Source organism: Cherax quadricarinatus, chromosome 20 (genome assembly GCF_038502225.1).
Source record: "Cherax quadricarinatus isolate ZL_2023a chromosome 20, ASM3850222v1, whole genome shotgun sequence".
Taxonomy (NCBI): Eukaryota; Metazoa; Arthropoda; class Malacostraca; order Decapoda; family Parastacidae; genus Cherax; species Cherax quadricarinatus.
This window is the reverse complement of record NC_091311.1, coordinates 3,213,149-3,235,334: the sequence shown is the minus strand read 5'-3', so window position 1 is coordinate 3,235,334 and position 22,186 is coordinate 3,213,149. Positions and strand designations below refer to the sequence as shown.

Sequence of the window (22,186 nt, the reverse complement as noted above, 5' to 3'; positions counted from 1 at the left end):
CTGTAAATACCTTTGTAACTTGTCATGATTGTGACTAGACCTACCCGGAGTTCATTACCTTTGTAATTTGTGAGTTCATTACCTTTGTAAATTGTGAATTCATTACCTCTGTAACTTGCTCAGCTATCAAAACTTTGGAGTCCAGTCCCTGGACCAATTATGTACCTCTGTAATCTTTTGACTACCGCCCACAGGATGGGTATGGGGTGACTACCACCCACAGGATGGGTATGGGGTGCATAATAAACATATTAAACTAACTTCCCCTGCTATGAATGTTCAGACAGTCCACTTCTAGACAGCAGGTCCCCCTCCCCCTCTATGAATGATCACACTGTCCACTGCTAAACAACCCCCCTCTTCCCCCCCACTATGAGTGGTCACACAGTCCACTGCTAGACAACAACCCCTCTCCTCCTCCCTCTATGAATGTTCACACAGTCCACTGCTAGAAAACAGCTCCCCCTCCCCCCTCTATGAATGATCACACTGTCTACTGCTAAACCCCTCTCTTCCCCCCACTATGAGTGATCACACAGTCCATTGCTAGATAACAACCCCCCTCCTCCATTATGAATGATCACACAGTCCATTGCTAGATAACAACCCCCCCCTCCCCCACTATGAATGATCACAGTCCACTGCTAGACAGCAACCCCCTCCTCCCCCACTGTGAATGATCACACAGTCTGCTAGACAACCCCCCCTCCCCCCACTATGAGTGGTCACACAGTCTGCTAGACAACAACCCCCCCTCCCCCCACTATGAGTGGTCACACAGTCTGCTAGACAACAACCCCCCCTCCCCCCACTATGAGTGGTCACACAGTCTGCTAGACAACAACCCCCCCTCCCCCCACTATGAGTGGTCACACAGTCTGCTAGACAACAACCCCCCCTCCCCCCACTATGAGTGGTCACACAGTCTGCTAGACAACAACCCCCCCTCCCCCACTATGAGTGGTCACACAGTCTGCTGGACAACAACCCCCCCTCCCCCACTATGAGTGGTCACACAGTCTGCTAGACAACAACCCCCCTCCCCCCACTATGAGTGGTCACACAGTCTGCTAGTCAACAACAACCCCTCCCCCCACTATGAGTGGTCACACAGTCTGCTAGACAACAACCCCCCTCCCCCACTGTGAATGATCACACAGTCTGCTAGACAACAACCCCCCTCCCCCCACTGTGAATGATCACACAGTCTGCTAGACAACAACCCCCCCTCCCCCCACTGTGAATGATCACACAGTCTGCTAGACAACAACCCCCCCTCCCCCCACTATGAGTGGTCACACAGTCTGCTAGACAACAACCCCCACGCCCCCCCGATGAGTGGTCACAGTCTGCTAGACAACAACCCCCCCCTCCCCCCACTATGAGTGGTCACACAGTCTGCTAGACAACCCCCCTCCCCCCACTATGAGTGGTCACACAGTCTGCTAGACAACAACCCCCCTCCCCCCACTATGAGTGGTCACACAGTCTGCTAGACAACAACCCCCCTCCCCCCACTATGAGTGGTCAAACAGTCTGCTAGACAACAACCCCCCTCCCCCCACTATGAGTGGTCACACAGTCTGCTAGACAACAACCCCCCCTCCCCCACTGTGAATGATCACACAGTCTGCTAGACAACAACCCCCCCTCCCCCCACTGTGAATGATCACACAGTCGACTGCTAGACAACAACAACCCCCTCCCCCCACTATGATTGGTCACACAGTCTGCTAGACAACAACCCCCCTCCCCCCACTATGAGTGGTCACACAGTCTGCTAGACAACAACCCCCCCTCCCCCCACTATGAGTGGTCACACAGTCTGCTAGACAACAACCCCCCCTCCCCCCACTATGAGTGGTCACACAGTCTGCTAGACAACAACCCCCCCTCCCCCAACTAGGAGTGGTCACACAGTCTGCTAGACAACAACCCCCCCTCCCCCCACTGTGAATGATCACACAGTCTGCTAGACAACAACCCCCCCTCCCCCCACTGTGAATGATCACACAGTCGACTGCTAGACAACAACCCCCCCTCCCCCCACTATGAGTGGTCACACAGTCTGCTAGACAACAACCCCCCTCCCCCCACAATGAATGATCACACAGTCGACTGCTAGACAGCAACCCCCCCTCCCCCCACTGTGAATGATCACACAGTCGACTGCTAGACAACAACCCCCCTCCCCCCACTATGAGTGGTCACACAGTCTGCTAGACAACAACCCCCCTCCCCCCACTATGAGTGGTCACACAGTCTGCTAGACAACAACCCCCCTCCCCCCACTGTGAATGATTACACAGTCGACTGCTAGACAACAACCCCCCCTCCCCCCACTATGAGTGGTCACACAGTCTGCTAGACAACAACCCCCCCTCCCCCACTATGAGTGGTCACACAGTCTGCTAGACAACAACCCACCCTCCCCCCACTATGAATGATCACACAGTCGACTGCTAGACAGCAACCCCCCCTCCCCCCACTATGAGTGGTCACACTGTCTGCTAGACAACAACCCCCCCTCCCCCCACTATGAGTGGTCACACAGTCTGCTAGACAACAACCCCCCTCCCCCCACTATGAGTGGTCACACAGTCTGCTAGCCAACAACCCCCCCTCCCCCACTATGAGTGGTCACACAGTCTGCTAGACAACAACCCTCCCTCCCCCCACTATGAATGATCACACAGTCGACTGCTAGACAGCAACCCCCCCTCCCCCCACTATGAGTGGTCACACAGTCTGCTAGACAACAACCCCCCCTTCCCCCACTATGAGTGGTCACACAGTCTGCTAGACAACACCCCCCCCTCCCCCCACTGTGAATGATCACACAGTCGACTGCTAGACAACAACCCCCCCTCCCCCCACTATGAGTGGTCACACAGTCTGCTAGACAACAACCCCCCGCCCCCCACTATGAGTGGTCACACAGTCTGCTAGACAACAACCCCCCCTCCCCCCACTACGAGTGGTCACACAGTCTGCTAGACAACAACAACCCCTCCCCCCACTGTGAATGATCACACAGTCTGCTAGACAATAACCCCCCCTCCCCCCACTGTGAATGATCACAAAGTCGACTGCTAGACAACAACCCCCCCTCCCCCCACTATGAGTGGTCACACAGTCTGCTAGACAACAACCCCCCCTCCCCCACTATGAGTGGTCACACAGTCTGCTAGACAACAACCCCCCCACCCCCACTATGAATGATCACACAGTCGACTGCTAGACAGCAACCCCCCTCCCCCCACTATGAGTGGTCACACAGTCTGCTAGACAACAACCCCCCCTCCCCCCACTATGATCACACAGTCGACTGCTAGACAGCAACCCCCCCTCCCCCCACTATGAGTGGTCACACAGTCTGCTAGACAACAACCCCCCCTCCCCCACTATGAGTGGTCACACAGTCTGCTAGACAACAACCCCCCCTCCCCCCACTATGAGTGGTCACACAGTCTGCTAGACAACAACCCCCCCTCCCCCCACTTTGAGTGGTCACACAGTCTGCTGGACAACAACCCCCCCTCCCCCACTATGAGTGGTCACACAGTCTGCTAGACAACAACCCCCCTCCCCCCACTATGAGTGGTCACACAGTCTGCTAGACGACAACAACCCCTCCCCCCACTATGAGTGGTCACACAGTCTGCTAGACAACAACCCCCCTCCCCCACTGTGAATGATCACACAGTCTGCTAGACAACAACCCCCCCTCCCCCCACTGTGAATGATCACACAGTCTGCTAGACAACAACCCCCCCTCCCCCCACTGTGAATGATCACACAGTCTGCTAGACAACAACCCCCCCTCCCCCCACTATGAGTGGTCACACAGTCTGCTAGACAACAACCCCCACTCCCCCACTATGAGTGGTCACACAGTCTGCTAGACAACAACCCCCCCTCCCCCCACTATGAGTGGTCACACAGTCTGCTAGACAACCCCCCTCCCCCCACTATGAGTGGTCACACAGTCTGCTAGACAACAACCCCCCTCCCCCCACTATGAGTGGTCACACAGTCTGCTAGACAACAACCCCCCTCCCCCCACTATGAGTGGTCAAACAGTCTGCTAGACAACAACCCCCCTCCCCCCACTATGAGTGGTCACACAGTCTGCTAGACAACAACCCCCCCTCCCCCACTGTGAATGATCACACAGTCTGCTAGACAACAACCCCCCCTCCCCCCACTGTGAATGATCACACAGTCGACTGCTAGACAACAACAACCCCCTCCCCCCACTATGATTGGTCACACAGTCTGCTAGACAACAACCCCCCTCCCCCCACTATGAGTGGTCACACAGTCTGCTAGACAACAACCCCCCCTCCCCCCACTATGAGTGGTCACACAGTCTGCTAGACAACAACCCCTCCTCCCCCCACTATGAGTGGTCACACAGTCTGCTAGACAACAACCCCCCCTCCCCCACTACGAGTGGTCACACAGTCTGCTAGACAACAACCCCCCTCCCCCCACTGTGAATGATCACACAGTCTGCTAGACAACAACCCCCCCTCCCCCCACTGTGAATGATCACACAGTCGACTGCTAGACAACAACCCCCCCTCCCCCCACTATGAGTGGTCACACAGTCTGCTAGACAACAACCCCCCTCCCCCCACAATGAATGATCACACAGTCGACTGCTAGACAGCAACCCCCCCTCCCCCCACTGTGAATGATCACACAGTCGACTGCTAGACAACAACCCCCCTCCCCCCACTATGAGTGGTCACACAGTCTGCTAGACAACAACCCCCCTCCCCCCACTATGAGTGGTCACACAGTCTGCTAGACAACAACCCCCCTCCCCCCACTGTGAATGATCACACAGTCGACTGCTAGACAACAACCCCCCCTCCCCCCACTATGAGTGGTCACACAGTCTGCTAGACAACAACCCCCCCTCCCCCACTATGAGTGGTCACACAGTCTGCTAGACAACAACCCCCCCTCCCCCCACTATGAATGATCACACAGTCGACTGCTAGACAGCAACCCCCCCTCCCCCCACTATGAGTGGTCACACTGTCTGCTAGACAACAACCCCCCCTCCCCCCACTATGAGTGGTCACACAGTCTGCTAGACAACAACCCCCCTCCCCCCACTATGAGTGGTCAGACAGTCTGCTAGACAACAACCACCCCTCCCCCCACTATGAATGATCACACAGTCGACTGCTAGACAGCAACCCCCCCTCCCCCCACTATGAGTGGTCACACTGTCTGCTAGACAACAACCCCCCCTCCCCCCACTATGAGTGGTCACACAGTCTGCTAGACAACAACCCCCCTCCCCCCACTATGAGTTTTCACACAGTCTGCTAGACAACAACCCCCGCTCCCCCACTATGAGTGGTCACACAGTCTGCTAGACAACAACCCTCCCACCCCCCCCTATGAATGATCACACAGTCGACTGCTAGACAGCAACCCCCCCTCCCCCCACTATGAGTGGTCACACAGTCTGCTAGACAACCCCCCCTTCCCCCACTATGAGTGGTCACACAGTCTGCTAGACAACAACCCCCCCTCCCCCCACTGTGAATGATCACACAGTCGACTGCTAGACAACAACCCCCCCTCCCCCCACTATGAGTGGTCACACAGTCTGCTAGACAACAACCCCCCTCCCCCCACTATGAGTGGTCACACAGTCTGCTAGACAACAACCCCCCCTCCCCCCACTACGAGTGGTCACACAGTCTGCTAGACAACAACAACCCCTCCCCCCACTGTGAATGATCACACAGTCTGCTAGACAATAACCCCCCCTCCCCCCACTGTGAATGATCACACAGTCGACTGCTAGACAACAACCCCCCTCCCCCCACTATGAGTGGTCACACAGTCTGCTAGACAACAACCCCCCCTCCCCCCACTATGAGTGGTCACACAGTCTGCTAGACAACAACCCCCCCTCCCCCCACTATGATCACACAGTCGACTGCTAGACAGCAACCCCCCCTCCCCCCACTTTGAGTGGTCACACAGTCTGCTAGACAACAACCCCCCCTCCCCCCACTATGAGTGGTCACACAGTCTGCTAGACAACAACCCCCCCTCCCCCCACTATGAGTGGTCACACAGTCTGCTAGACAACAACCCCCCCTCCCCCCACTATGAGTGGTCACACAGTCTGCTAGACAACAACCCCCCCTCCCCCCACTATGAGTGGTCACACAGTCTGCTAGACAACAACCCCCCCTCCCCCCACTGTGAATGATCACACAGTCGACTGCTAGACAACAACCCCCCCTCCCCCCACTATGAGTGGTCACACAGTCTGCTAGACAACACCCCCTCCCCCACCCCCCCTCCCCCCACTCTTCAGAGACCTAAATCTACTTACCTTACAAAACATTTACTACAGAACAATAAATTCTAATATTAATCTTGACCTGAAGCATTTCCATAATAGATACAACACAACCCATAGTCATAATACAAGACACAACAATCTCTGTGACATATCCAGTGTCAGTTCTAATCTTTGTAAAAACTTAGTCTACATGAAAGGACCCAAAATCCGGAACTACATGCGAGATAGTTCTAGAGCTTTTTTCTCTGACAGCATCTTCGAGACTTCCGAAAAAAAAACTTTTTTCACTAAGACTGCCCAACAAAAACTAAATATGGTAAAATTATATTTTCGTATTCTCACTGTTACAAGCATATGGATAAAATATATTATTATTCTCATAATCTTTAATCCTCATAATAATTTAAACATATTGACTGTTCTCAAAACGTGTTACTATTATGTTACAAACCCCATTACCAGTAGTCAAAAGCAAACCTGTAATCCTTAAAACAATTAAACTCGATATCGATGAAGTGTTTATTGTTAAACCATTTGAGACTGTGTATATAAGAATCAATTAATTATTGCCTTATTAGTCTTAAGATAGTCGTGAGTTTGCCAGAAATGTTCTGCGTACTATGAGGCTTTCTGTATGTCCACCCAAATGTCACCCATTTCTGTACAGACATTGTATCATGCTGAAATGAAGAATTTGAATTCGAATATAAAGTAAGAACATAAATTGGTTGGTATGGTGATAAAGTTAGTATTATAACTATCATAGTAAGCAGCTGAATGGTATGGTGAAGCACTCAGTAATTCTGGTGGGTTGTTAAGAAAGAACATTAGGATAGGCGGAGCCCCACTTTCCAGGGCTTTGCTTTATGGCGTTTTACTAGTGCAGAGGTTTTCAGTTATACTCATTCTTCATTTATTCAGACTTTCTACAATAAATATATTCAACACTCACTATAAGCTTAGGACGAAAATATTTTAAGGTAAGTAATGTGTGTACTGTATATGCATTTTTTAGGTCTAACTCTGTCTGCTCATTTAACATATGATAGTGTAAGCATGTTATCAGGCTTTACACAGATTTTTGCTGTACAGCAGAAGCCGGGAACCTAACCTGCTTTATACGTGGGGCCCTCCTGTAGGAACATAACTTGCTGTATAAGTGGGACCCACCTGTAGGAACTTAACTTGCTATATAAGGGGGCCTCCTGTAGGCAGCTGCTTGCTGAGAAAGTTATTATTAGGGTAAATTTAACTTGAAATAGTTGGAAGCAGTATGATATGTTAAAAGCTATTCTTAAGTTTAGCTTAAACTTACACTTTAATTTAAAGTTAAACTTAAAGTTTAACTTAAAGTTAAACATAACAATAAGTTTAACTCTATCTCTTATATAATTAGAAGGCATAACTAAGCATAGTTCTACTAGACTTATTTTAACTATGCTGATTGACAATGAAAATAATAGTATTATAAATTTTGATAACTAAACTGTATAATGCTTAAAATTGTTGAGAAAATGCAGACGAGAATATATAGTTTAAAATGTTGTGAAGATAATAAAGTTTTGTTTATTGTTTATATTACTTGAGACTGTGATGACTGTGCTCAAGAATGTTGTGATGGTTATTGTTTAATACTTGAGACTGTGATGACTGTGCTCAAGAATGTTGTGATAGTTATTGTTTAATACTTGAGACTGTGATGACTGTGTTCAAGAATGTTGTGATGGTTAATGTTTAATACTTCAGACTGCAATGACTGTACTCAAGAATGTTATGATGGTTATTGCTTATTGTTTAATACTACAGACTGTGATGACTGTGCTCAGGAGTGGGAAGGAGAATGCCACATTCATCCACTTACCTTGGTGTTGGATAATCCAGTAAGTGCTTCTTATTTTTAAATAGGAAAGAAAATTATTGGTATTAGTTATTATTTTCAATGATAGAAATGGGTTTTAAGGTAAATATTTAGGAAACAGATTTGTTGGTTCACAGTGTGTGGTGATACAGTGTGTGTGGTGATACAGTGTGTGTGTGTGGTGATACAATGTTTGTGGTGATACAGTGAGTGTAGTGATACAGTGTGTGTGGTGATAAAATGTGTAGTGAGACAGTGTGTGGTGACACAGTGTGTGGTGATACAGTGTGGACGCACAGGGATGTTTTGACACAGTGTGTAGTGATACATTGTGTGGTGATAGTGTGTGGTGATACAGTGTGTGGTGATACACTGTGTACTGATACAGTGTGTGGTGATACAAGGATGTTTTGACACAGTGTGTAGTGATACAGTGTGTGGTGAGACAGTGTGTGGTAATACAGTGTGTGGTGATAGTGTGTGGTGATACAGTGTGTGGTAATACAGTGTGGGGTGATACACTGTGTACTGATACAGTGTGTGGTGATACAAGGATGTTTTGACACAGTGTGTAGTGATACAGTGTGTGGTGAGATAGTGTGTGGTAATACAGTGTGTGGTGATAGTGTGTGGTGATACAGTGTGTGGTGATAGTGTGTGGTGATACAGTGTGTGGTAATACAGTGTGTGGTGAGATAGTGTGTGGTGATACAGTGTGTGGTGATAGTGTGTGGTGATACAGTGTGTGGTGATAGTGTGTGGTGATACAGTGTGTGGTAATACAGTGTGTGGTGAGATAGTGTGTGGTGATACAGTGTGTGGTGATAGTGTGTGGTGATACAGTGTGTGGTAATACAGTGTGTGGTGATAGTGTGTGGTGATACAGTGTGTGGTGATAGTGTGTGGTGATACAGTGTGTGGTAATACAGTGTGTGGTGATACAGTGTGTGGTAATACAGTGTGTGGTGAGATAGTGTGTGGTGATACAGTGTGTGGTAATACAGTGTGTGGTGATAGTGTGTGGTGATACAGTGTGTGGTGATAGTGTGTGGTGATACAGTGAGTGGTATGGTACAGTGTGTGGTGAGATACAGTGAGTGGTATGGTACAGTGTGTGGTGAGATACAGTGAGTGGTATGGTACAGTGTGTGGTGAGATACAGTGAGTGGTATGGTACAGTGTGTGGTGAGATAGTGTGTGGTGATACAGTGTGTGGTAATACAGTGTGTGGTGATAGTGTGTGGTGATACAGTGTGTGGTGATAGTGTGTGGTGATACAGTGTGTGGTAATACAGTGTGTGGTGATACAGTGTGTGGTAATACAGTGTGTGGTGAGATAGTGTGTGGTGATACAGTGTGTGGTAATACAGTGTGTGGTGATAGTGTGTGGTGATACAGTGTGTGGTGATAGTGTGTGGTGATACAGTGTGTGGTAATACAGTGTGGGGTGATACACTGTGTACTGATATAGTGTGTGGTGATACAGTGTGTGGTAATACAGTGTGGGGTGATACAGTGTGTGGTAATACAGTGTGGGGTGATACACTGTGTACTGATACAGTGTGTGGTGATACAGTGTGTGGTAATACAGTGTGGGGTGATACACTGTGTACTGATACAGTGTGTGGTGATACAAGGATGTTTTGACACAGTGTGTAGTGATACAGTGTGTGGTAATACAGTGTGGGGTGATACAGTGTGTGGTGATACAGTGTGTGGTAATACAGTGTGGGGTGATACAGTGTGTGGTAATACAGTGTGTGGTAATACAGTGTGGGGTGATACAGTGTGGGGTGATACAGTGTGTGGTAATACAGTGTGGGGTGATACAGTGTGGGGTGATACAGTGTGTGGTAATACAGTGTGGGGTGATACAGTGTGTGGTGATACAGTGTGTGGTAATACAGTGTGGGGTGATACAGTGTGGGGTGATACAGTGTGTGGTAATACAGTGTGGGGTGATACAGTGTGTGGTGATACAGTGTGTGGTAATACAGTGTGGGGTGATACAGTGTGGGGTGATACAGTGTGTGGTAATACAGTGTGGGGTGATACAGTGTGGGGTGATACAGTGTGTGGTAATACAGTGTGGGGTGATACAGTGTGGGGTGATACACTGTGTACTGATATAGTGTGTGGTGATACAGTGTGTGGTAATACAGTGTGTAGTGATACAGTGTGTGGTGATACAGTGTGTGGTGATACAGTGTGTGGTAATACAGTGTGGGGTGATACACTGTGTACTGATATAGTGTGTGGTGATACAGTCTGTGGTGATAGTGTGTGTTTACCTGGAGTTTACCTGGGAGAGTTCCGGGGGTCAACGCCCCCGCAGCCCGGTCTGTGACCAGGCCTCCTGGTGGATCAGAGCCTGATCAACCAGGCTGTTACTGGTGGCTGCATGCAATCCAACGTACGAGCCACAGCCCGGCTGGTCAGGTACCGACTTTAGGTGCTTGTCCAGTGCCAGCTTGAAGACTGCCAGGGGTCTATTGGTAATCCCCCTTATGTATGCTGGGAGGCAGTTGATCAGTCTCAGGCCCCTGACACTTATTGTATTGTCTCTTAACGTGCTAGTGACACCCCTGCTTTTCATTGGGGGGATGTTGCATCGTCTGCCGAGTCTTTTGCTTTCGTTGTGAGTGATTTTCGTGTGCAAGTTCGGTACTAGTCCGTCTAGGATTTTCCAGGTGTATAGAATAATGTATCTCTCCCGCCTGCATTCTAGGGAGTACAGGTTCAGGAACTTCAAGCGCTCCCAGTAATTAAGGTGTTTTATCTCCGTTATGCGCGCCGTGAAAGTTCTCTGTACATTTTCTAGGTCAGCAATTTCACCTGCCTTGAAAGGTGCTGTTAGCGTGCAGCAATATTCCAGCCTAGATAGAACAAGCGACCTGAAGAGTGTCATCATGGGCTTGGCATCCCAAGTTTTGAAGGTTCTCATTATCCATCCTGTCATTTTTCTAGTAGATGCGATTGATACAATGTTATGGTCCTTGAAGGTGAGATCCTCCGACATGATCACTCCCAGGTCTTTGACGTTGGTTTTTTGCTCTATTTTGTGGAAGAAATTTGTTTTGTACTCTGATGAAGTTTTAATTTCCTCATGTTTACCATATCATAGTAATTGAAATTTCTCATCATTGAACTTCATATTGTTTTCTGCAGCCCATTGAAAGATTTGGTTGATGTCCACCTGGAGCCTTGCAGTGTCTGCATTGGAAGACACTGTCATGCAGATTCGGGTGTCATCTGCAAAGGAAGACACGGAGCTGTGGCTGACATCCTTGTCTATGTCAGATATGAGGATGAGAAATAAGATGGGAGCGAGTACTGTGCCTTGTGGAACAGAGCTTTTCACCGTATCCGCCTCAGACTTTACTCTGTTGACTACTACTCTTTGTGTTCTGTTTGTGAGGAAATTATAGATCCATCTTCCAACTTTTCCTGTTATTCCTTTAGCACGCATTTTGTGCGCTATTACACCATGATTACACTTGTCGAAGGCTTTTGCAAAGTCTGTATATATTACATCTGCATTCTTTTTGTCTTCTAGTGCATCTAGGACCTTGTCGTAGGGATCCAGTAGCTGAGACAGACAGGAGCGACCTGCTCTAAACCCATGTTGCCCTAGGCTGTGTAACTGATGGGTATCTAGATCGGTGGAAATCTTTCTTCTTAGGACCCTTTCAAAGATTTTTATGATATGGGATGTTAGTGCTATCGGTCTGTAGTTCTTTGCTATTGCTTTACTGCCCCCTTTGTGGAGTGGGGCTATATCTGTTGTTTTTAGTAACAGTGGGACGACCCCGTGTCCATGCTCCCTCTCCATAGGATGGTAAAAGCTCGTGATAGGGGCTTCTTGCAGTTCTTGATGAACACGGAGTTCCATGAGTCTGGCCCTGGGACACAGTGCATGGGCATGTCATTTATTGCCTGTTCGAAGTCATTGGGCGTCAGGATAATATCAGATAGGCTTGTGTTAACCAAATTCTGAGGCTCTCTCATAAAATATTCATTTTGATCTTCGGCTCTCAGTCTGGTTAGCGGCTTGCTAAAAACTGAGTCATATTGGGACCTGAGTAGCTCACTCATTTCCTTGCTGTCATCTGTGTAGGACCCATCTTGTTTAAAGTTAGCCTTGGCTAACCGACGTGCCACCTGCAACCTTCAAGATGGGTTGTAGAGTGCTGAGCTTGCGTCTTCTCCTATCCATACTTCTTTGAGCACCCGAAGAGGACCTTGTACATTGTGCCCGAAGATCAGCTCAAACGGACTATACCCGGTAGAATCCTGCTCAGTTTCCCTTATTGAAAACAGCAACAAAGGTAGTGATTCATCCCAGTCTGTAGGAAAATGCATACAAAAGGTTCTCATCATTGTTTTTAACGTCTGATGGAATCTTTCCAAGGCGCCTTGGGACTGAGGATGATAGGCAGTGGATAAGTTGTGGATTATCTCTAACCTAGTTAATGCTTCCCTAAATGCTTTGGCAGTGAAATTAGTACCTTGATCAATTTGAATAGATTTAGGAATGCCAAAACAAGAAATAAATCTGGTTAAAGCCATGAGAATGGCTTTAGTATTAATACTGCACATGAGAATTGCTTCTGGGTATCTAGTTACTCTCTCCATACTGGTAAATAAGTACTGATTTCTAGACTTGGACTTAGGTAGCGGACCTACACAATCTATAATTAATTCTGCAAAAGGTTCTCCATCAGCATGTATAGACTGGAAAGTTGCAGGTTTAATGGAATGTCCAGGTTTCCCTAATTGCTGACATTCTCGGCAACGTCAGATATGATTCTTCACATCCTGCCTTAATTTCGGCCAATAGAATTCTTTTGTGATTCTATATAATGTTTTAGTAATTTCTAGGTGACCCCCTAATGAAGTATTATGAGCTATATTCAGTATTTGAGGTCTAAACTTTGTTGGAACCACTAACCTGTCTGACAATTGCCTACCCTCTATCTCCTTACCAGTCTCAGTGCAGATCAAATAGTCATTTTTCAGTTTATATTTGACTGGATGATCTGAAAAGGATTTACCCATGGCTGCCTCAAAAGCGAAATTCAAAGAAGGGTCCTTTCGTTTTTTCCTCCCAGAAGGACAGTCCCTTGGGCATGGAAACAGAGAAATCTGGCAATCCTGCAACCCTGGAATAGGATGGCTTGATCTTGGTCTGTTCATAAAATTTATGAGGCTCTGGCCAGTTTTCCTCATAAAAAATATTGGCTATTCCAAGATCAGAGTCGTCCAAGGATAGGTCAGCATTCTTGCCAGACAACCCTTGGGATGTTGCCCAAGTTATGGCCAACACCAGAGAAGAATTAATCATTATGGGTTCAGGACATACACTAGAATTTGTCATGTTATTATCCAGTAATAACATGGCATCTTTCATAGGAAATCCTTCGGATACAACTACAGTCAAATATCCAGTGTAATATTTGCACTGTATATAGATTCTATGCAAGGGGACAGAAAAAATCGCTCCTCCGAAGGCTTCCAGCAAAACGGAGGACTGTAATGAAGTGTGTTCAGAAAGGGGAAGTACTCCCTCTCTTATAAGCGAGCAATATGCTCCAGTATCTCTAAAGGTTCTGACCTCAGTTGTTTTTGAGTCTTCCTGAAGGGAAATAAGACTCTTACAGTAATAAGGGACCAACCTTTTCTCTACTTCTTTCAGGGATATGTTACTAGTGACACTATAGATTTTCCCTAATGGTTGGGGTTTATTTGGGCAGTTTGGGGAGATATGACCTACTTTGTTGCATAGGTACCAGATGACAGGCTTGACCTTAGCTCCCTGCTGACATTGTAACTGGTGTCGCTCCGACTGGTGTCGCTCTGGATACTGTTGTCGAGTTGCGCCATGTTGAGTGGTTTTTCGCTCACCAGGTTGACCATAAGTTGAGTAGCGTGGCTCACCCGGTGACTTAGTTGGCTTACGTAGACGTTCTCCTTCCAGCTGGCACTTCATCCTCCAATGTTGACGATCTCTGATCATGCCAGGCTGTTGAAAAGAGAGATGGGACTGCTCGGACAAGGAGCGGTTGGTTTCGAAGGTATCAGCCAATCTGGCTGCTTCCAATGCAGTGGTTAAGACACGATCCTGCAGAAAGAATCTAACCTCTGGTCCCACAGACTCCAGCAGGTTATCGACTAAGATGAGCCGCATGAGATCATCAAAGGTGGTGACACCACTTGCTTTGTACCAGCTGGTAAAAGCTTTGGTCTGCTGTCTTACAAAGTCAACCAGAGATTGACCAAGCTGTTGTCTGCCTGACTTGAATGACTTCCTATACTTAGCCGGAATGCACTGGCATGCTCCAAGAACTGTGGTCTTCACCACTTTATAATTGGAAATACCAGTGTCATGTAACACTGTATGCACCAAAGATGCCCAATGCTGTTCCGGCCACCTCAAGGCTCGAGCATGATTTTCAAAAGTTTCGAAAAATTGTTCAGGTTCTGCCTCATTGAAGTGGGGAACCAGTTGTACTGCTTTCTGTAAAGTCATTTACAACTTGAGAAAGCTGCCTTCTTTCTTTTTTCCTATCAAATTCTTCCTTGGCATATGCCCTCTGTTCCCTAGTCTGCTCAAGACTGATTTTCGCCAATTCAAGTGTCAACACAGCAGATTCGCCTTCAGACAACCCTGTCGCATGAGACTGACGATTTTGCTCAGTTGATGTATCATTTTCGTCCAGCGAGAACATTAGGTTTTTACTCCTGGCTCCTGTATAGGGAGGAGTTTGATGTGCCATCTCCTCTTCTTGATGTCTGATACTTATAAGAGTACGAAGCTGCACAGCTGTGAGAGTGCATTCGTAATCAATGCCAATGGAACGAGCAATTTGCCAACAATGCTGTAGAGAAAATTTAGACAAGTTTAATAAATTGTATTCAGACACTAGAGATCTGACTCGTCTAGGCAGCACACCCCAATGTAACACGCTATTTGCAATACATTCTTAGCTATGCACAGTACGACTGCAGATTACTCGTACCCCAACGTAACACGTTATTTGCAATACACGCTTAGCTATGCACAGTACGACTGCAGAATATGCACATACAATAGCAAGGCTGATACACAATAGCAAAGCTGACTGCAAAATATTCACACAACAGCAAGATTGACCGTAGCGAAGCGAGCACAATGAACAAGCTAATAGCAAGCTGTCAACGATCATACAATAGCAAGCTGACCATAAAACGTGAGGCTGACACGCAAAGTTTCGTAAAGCGTTGGCAAAGGTAACACAATACCAGACAGTAAGCTACACAATCTTCCTGCTCCAGCATCACCCTAGGCTCAACTCGTGCTCTAAGTCCAGCTCCAGCTCCCGGACAGGCTACCCATATTACAACCCAGGCCTGTTATCCTGGGTGTAAAGGGGAGCGAGGAGCAGAACAAACACAGCTGAATGTCTTTGAAATATATTTTCCTTCACCAAGAGCAATGTGAATATTTACAACTATGTACACTACATACAGTTGGAAAATGTGTGTGTACAACACGGTAAATTTAAGCAAGGTCAAGACACAGCCTGGAGACAGAATGGACAACCGTGCTCAACCAGCTCTAGTGGATATGACAAGGGCAGACAGGCAGGTGGTGCCCACAACACCTCTGCGATTGCCAGAACCATCTTCTCATTGGCTGAACCTGGGTACTGATCGAATGATGGGGCTCCATCGTCCGACCCTAGTACTGGTTCGCTGGTTGGGGAGATAGCCTTTCAATGAGGGTGCGTGCATGCGCCGAATAAAGGTTACATACTCTTTGCATGCCACAGCTCCCCTGCTTGTGTGTGTGCTCCTCTGCTTGTGTGTGCTCCCCTGCTTGTGTGTGCTCCCCTGCTTGTGTGTGCTCCCCTGCTTGTGTGTGCTCCCCTGCTTGTGTGTGCTCCCCTGCTTGTGTGTGTGCTCTCCTGCTTGTGTGTGCTCCCCTGCTTGTGTGTGTGCTCACCTGCTTGTGTGTGTGTTCCTCTGCTTGTGTGTGTGCTCCCCTGCTTGTGTGTGTGCTCCCCTGCTTGTGTGTGTGCTTCCATGCTTGCATGTGTGCTCCCCAGCTTGTGTGTGTGTTCCTCTGTTTGTGTGTGTGTTCCTCTGCTTGTGTGTGCTCCCCTGCTTGTGTGTGTGCTCCCCTGCTTGTGTGTGTGCTCCCTTGCTTGTGTGTGTGCTCCTTTGCTTGTGTGTGCTCCTCTGCTTGTGTGTGCTCCCCTGCTTGTGTGTGCTCCTCTACTTGTGTGTGCTCCCCTGCTTGTGTGTGTGTGCTCCCCTGCTTGTGTGTGCTCCCCTGCTTGTGTGTGTGTTCCTCTGCTTGTGTGTGTGCTCCCCTGCTTGTGTGTGCTCCCCTGCTTGTGTGTGTGCTCCCCTGCTTGCATGTGTGCTCCCCAGCTTGTGTGTGTGTTCCTCTGTTTGTGTGTGTGTTCCACTGTTTGTGTGTGTGTTCCTCTGCTTGTGTGTGCTCCCCTGCTTGTGTGTGTGCTCCCCTGCTTGTGTGTGTGTTCCTCTGCTTGTGCGTGCTCCCCTGCTTATGTGTGTGTGCTCCCCTGCTTGTGTGCGTGTTCCTCTGCTTATGTGTGCTCCCCTGCTTGTGTGTGCTCCCCTGCTTGTGTGTGCTCCCCTGCTTGTGTGTGTTCTCCCCTGCTTGTGTGTGTGCTCCCCTGCTTGTGTGTGTGTTCCTCTGCTTGTGTGTGTGTTCCTATGCTTGTGTGTGCTCCCTGCTTGTGTGTGTGCTCCCCTGCTTGTGTGTGCTCCCCTGCTTGTGTGTGTGTTCCTTTGCTTGTGTGTGTGTTTCTCTGCTTGTGTGTTCCTTTGCTTGTGTGTGTGTTTCTCTGCATGTGTGTGTGTTCCTCTGCTTGTGTGTGTGTGCTCCCCTGCTTGTGTGTGTGCTCCCCTGCTTGTGTGTGCTCCCCTGCTTGTGTGTGCTCCCCTGCTTGTGTGCTTCCCTGCTTGTGTGTGTGTGCTCCCCTGCTTGTGTGTGTGCTCCCCTGCTTGTGTGTGTGTTCCTTTGCTTGTGTGTGCTCCCCTGCTTGTGTGTGTGTTCCTTTGCTTGTGTGTGTTCCTCTGCTTGTGTGTGTGCTCCCCTGCTTGTGTGTGTGCTCCCCTGCTTGTATGTCCTCCCCTGCTTGTGGGTGTGCTCCCCTGCTTGTATGTCCTCCCCTGCTTGTGTGTGTGCTCCCCTGCTTGTATGTCCTCCCCTGCTTGTGTGTGTGCTCCCCTGCTTGTGTGTGCTCCCCTGCTTGTGTGTGATCCCCTGCTTGTGTGTGCTCCCCTGCTTGTGTGTGCTCCCCTGCTTGTGTGTGCTCCCCTGCTTGTGTGTGTTCCTCTGCTTGTGTGTGCTCCCCTGCTTGTGTGTGCTCCCCTGCTCGTGTGTATTCCTCTGCTTGTGTGTGTGTGTTCCTCTGCTTGTGTGTGATCCCCTGCTTGGGTGTGCTCCCCTGCTTGTGTGTGCTCCCCTGCTCGTGTGTTTGCTCCCCTGCTTGTGTGTGCTCCCCTGCTTGTGTGTGTTCTTCTGCTTGTGTGTGTGCTCCCCTGCTTGTGTGTGTGCTTCCTGCTTGTGTGTGTTCCTCTGCTTGTGTGTGTGCTCCCCTGCTTGTGTGTGCTCCCGTGCTTGTGTGTGCTCCCCTGCTTGTGTGTGCTCCCGTGCTTGTGTGTGCTCCCGTGCTTGTGTGTGTGCTCCCCTGCTTGTGTGTGCTCCTCTGCTTGTTTGTGCTCCCGTGCTTGTGTGTGTGCTCCCCTGCTTGTATGTCCTCCCCTGCTTTTGGGTGTGCTCCCCTGCTTGTATGTCCTCCCCTGCTTGTGTGTGTGCTCCCCTGCTTGTATGTCCTCCCCTGCTTGTGTGTGTGCTCCCCTGCTTGTGTGTGCTCCCCTGCTTGTGTGTGATCCCCTGCTTGTGTGTGCTCCCCTGCTTGTGTGTGCTCCCCTGCTTGTGTGTGCTCCCCTGCTTGTGTGTGTTCCTCTGTTTGTGTGTGCTCCCCTGCTTGTGTGTGCTCCCCTGCTCGTGTGTGTTCCTCTGCTTGTGTGTGTGTGTTCCTCTGGTTGTGTGTGATCCCCTGCTTGTGTGTGCTCCCCTGCTTGTGTGTGCTCCCCTGCTCGTGTGTTTGCTCCCCTGCTTGTGTGTGCTCCCCTGCTTGTGTGTGTTCCTCTGCTTGTGTGTGTGCTCCCCTGCTTGTGTGTGTGCTTCCTGCTTGTGTGTGTTCCTCTGCTTGTGTGTGTGCTCCCCTGCTTGTGTGTGCTCCCGTGCTTGTGTGTGCTCCCCTACTTGTGTGTGCTCCCGTGCTTGTGTGTGCTCCCGTGCTTGTGTGTGTGCTCCCCTGCTTGTGTGTGCTCCTCTGCTTGTTTGTGCTCCCGTGCTTGTGTGTGTGCTCCCCTGCTTGTATGTCCTCCCCTGCTTGTGGGTGTGCTCCCCTGCTTGTATGTCCTCCCCTGCTTGTGTGTGTGCTCCCCTGCTTGTATGTCCTCCCCTGCTTGTGTGTGTGCTCCCCTGCTTGTGTGTGCTCCCCTGCTTGTGTGTGATCCCCTGCTTGTGTGTGCTCCCCTGCTTGTGTGTGCTCCCCTGCTTGTGTGTGCTCCCCTGCTTGTGTGTGTTCCTCTGCTTGTGTGTGCTCCCCTGCTTGTGTGTGCTCCCCTGCTCGTGTGTGTTCCTCTGCTTGTGTGTGTGTGTTCCTCTGCTTGTGTGTGATCCCCTGCTTGTGTGTGCTCCCCTGCTTGTGTGTGCTCCCCTGCTCGTGTGTTTGCTCCCCTGCTTGTGTGTGCTCCCCTGCTTGTGTGTGTTCCTCTGCTTGTGTGTGTGCTCCCCTGCTTGTGTGTGTGCTTCCTGCTTGTGTGTGTTCCTCTGCTTGTGTGTGTGCTCCCCTGCTTGTGTGTGCTCCCGTGCTTGTGTGTGCTCCCCTGCTTGTGTGTGCTCCCGTGCTTGTGTGTGCTCCCGTGCTTGTGTGTGTGCTCCCCTGCTTGTGTGTGCTCCTCTGCTTGTTTGTGCTCCCGTGCTTGTGTGTGTGCTGCTCTGCTTGTGTTTGCTCCCCTGCTCGTGTGTTTGCTCCCCTGCTCGTGTGTTTGCTCCCCTGCTTGTGTGTGTGTTCCTCTGCTTGTGTACGCTCCCGTGCTTGTGTGTGCTCCCGTGCTTGTGTGTGTGCTCCCCTGCTTGTTTGTTCTCCCGTGCTTGTGTGTGTGCTGCCCTGCTTGTGTTTGCTCCCTAGCTCGTGTGTTTGCTCCCTAGCTCGTGTGTTTGCTCCCTAGCTCGTGTGTTTGCTCCCCTGCTCGTGTGTTTGCTCCCCTGCTTGTGTGTGTGTTCCTCTGCTTGTGTGTTTCTGTTTAAAGTAAACAATACATAAGTAACCTGCAAGAATGGTACAAATTAGACAAGATGGTTTTATTAATGTGGAAATTCAAATAGGTAATTTCCACATGATATTCTAAATAAAAATAAATGAGACTTAATTTTGCATATGAAAAGGTTATAATTATGTTAAACATAATTGTATGAATTTTGTTTAGTTTTCAATGCTTGTTGTTAAACAGGTGAAGCGTGATGGTAGTGTGATGGATCGTGCTCGTCTTACAGCTCCTTGGCCACTCACTGTTGCTCCATCAAAAATAAAAGGAGCTGGTTTAGGTGTTTTAACCACTGGTGAGCTTCCTGCCCGTCTTGTGTTTGGTCCGTATGAGGGTCGCATCGTGGCTCACGTGGAAGGTAGTGAGTCTGGCTATGGTTGGCGGGTAAGAAATTATACCTTTATTCCGATTGATTTAAATGTCACAAGTTATCCTTTTTTTAACTAGGAAATATATTCACTATCATTCATTCAATATTTGTGTTGCAAGATATGTGAAGACATCATGATTACAATGACATTGTGAACTGCATCATTCCTATGCTTCCTCAGAAGAATGTAGACACTGTACTTCACACCTCCAGGACTCAAGTCTACGTAATTGATTTTCCTGTATCTCTTTACAAATATTATCTTGCTCATACTCTCACACAATGTCAAACTTGAAAAATCACTTGTGTTCACTCACTCCAATCCTCAGCTTTCATTCTCTCAGATACTCTAGACTTAAAGCACGTGTTTATGCATAAATATTTTTGGTTCCCGGACAGTAAAGGTATAAGGCTACAAATGTTACATAAATAATATTTCTTACATTAAACTGGGGTTGCTGGTGTATGTTGATGATTGTGAACCGTGGAGAGGGATGTTGTGGCCCTAATGGACTGATGTAGATGGTTGGGAATTGTTTGTTGTGGCTGATGGTTGAAGCTTTGGTACTAAGGTGTGTGCTTGTAGTAGAATACTGAGAGATCTTCTAATGTTTTTTTGGTATTTTTTTTTTATCCTACAGTACTTTATATAGGTGAGAGTTAGGCATCAAGTGCTTTAGGCCTCATTTCAGAACATCGCTTCTAGAATTATCTGGATCCTCTTCATGAAAAATCTGTAGCTCTACCAATAATATGGAACTGCTCACATAATTGTTGTAATGTTAACTGCTTTTTTGAAGTTCTTCTTCCTCCTCTGTTATCTGCCTCCTCTGTATTAGTACAGTGAGCTCTGTCAACATTTCCTCTGGACTTTTCTCTTCATCACCATTTGGGAGGAGATAATTCGCATCATCTTCCTTCCCTCTCATTGCCAGCTGAACTGTTTTCTGCACCTGACTCTCAAGGGAACACCAGTGAAAATAATCATCATTAGGTCACATCTTTCCTCAACCTGCCTTTAATGTTGACTGGGGCACTTCGTTCCATGCACTTCTTACCTAGTTGATGACATCTGCAATGTTAGATTTATGCCAGAAGTTTGGTACTGTCAGGTTGGAATGAGTGCCCGACGCTGCGACAAGTTTCCACATCACTTTTTGTTTGTAGTTACACTTGAATGATTTAGTAATTCCACGATGATCCAGTGGTTGTATTAGAGATGTTGTATTTAGAGGTTAAAACATCTTTTTACATGTGGCTTCAAATCCAACAACGCTTCTGGATTAGTACAGGAATTATCAAGAGTGAAGAGAACCTTGAATGCAAAGTACTTGCTTGCAGGTAAAACTTAATTTTTATTGTTACGTAAACGTAACCAGTCATCCATGCTGACTGTTTGACCTCGAAGGAGCTGGTAAGGTTGTTTTTATCTAAACCTTTCTAAGCATGAGGACTCTTAGAACGATAAATAACCATGCGCTTACACTTAAAATCACCTGATGCGTTACCGCAAAGGAACAAGCAGTAGCAATCCTTTACTGGAGTATACCTGGAGGGGGTTTCAGGGGTCAACGCCCCGGTGGCCTGGTCTGTGACCAGGTCTCACAGTGGATCAGGCTTTGATCAACCAGGCTGTTACTGCTGGCCTCATGCAAACTGCCATACGAACGACAGTCCAGCTGGTCAGGTACTGACTTTAGGTGTCTACCCAAGCACCTTCTTGAAGACAGCCAGGGCTCTGTTGGTAATTCCCCCTTATGTATGCTAGGAGGCAGTTGAGCAGTCTTGGGCCTCTGACGCTTATTGTATTGTCTCTTAGCATACTCGTAGCGTCCCTGCTTTTCACTGGGGACATGTTGCAACTCCTACCAACTCTTTTGCTTTTGTAAGGAGTGATTTTCGTGTGTAGATTTGGGATTAGTCCCTCTAGGATTTTCCAGATGTACATTTTCATTTATCTTTCTCGCCTGCCTTCCAGGGAATACAAATCAAGGGACTTCAACTTTTCCCAGTAATTTAGGTGTTTTATCGTACTTATACATACCATCAAAGTTCTCTGTATATTCTCCAGGTCTGCAATTTCACCTGCTTTGAAAGAGGCCATTATAATGGTTATATCTCTGGTAGCAGTGAATGATAAGGCTTCTGAGGCATGTCACTTTATTGGTTCTTGTACACAGGCAGTGTGTTTAAATTGTCCTGGGACCCAACGTGCTGGGTCCTCTGTTGTGAGGGAGACAGGAATACACTAGTTGTTTCC

The 22,186-nt window shown here is 48.3% G+C and overlaps 1 protein-coding gene across 1 annotated transcript in view; it reads left to right on the top strand.

The window, feature by feature from the left end:
* LOC138852974 (uncharacterized) overlaps positions 1–22,186 on the top strand; it is a 225,844-nt gene that overhangs the window by 69,380 nt on the left and 134,278 nt on the right. Inside the window, exons 3-4 of the mRNA XM_070086858.1 lie at positions 8,150–8,223; positions 19,743–19,940. Coding sequence (XP_069942959.1) covers positions 8,150–8,223; positions 19,743–19,940 — 272 coding nt within the window. The remainder of the gene's footprint in view (positions 1–8,149; positions 8,224–19,742; positions 19,941–22,186) is intronic.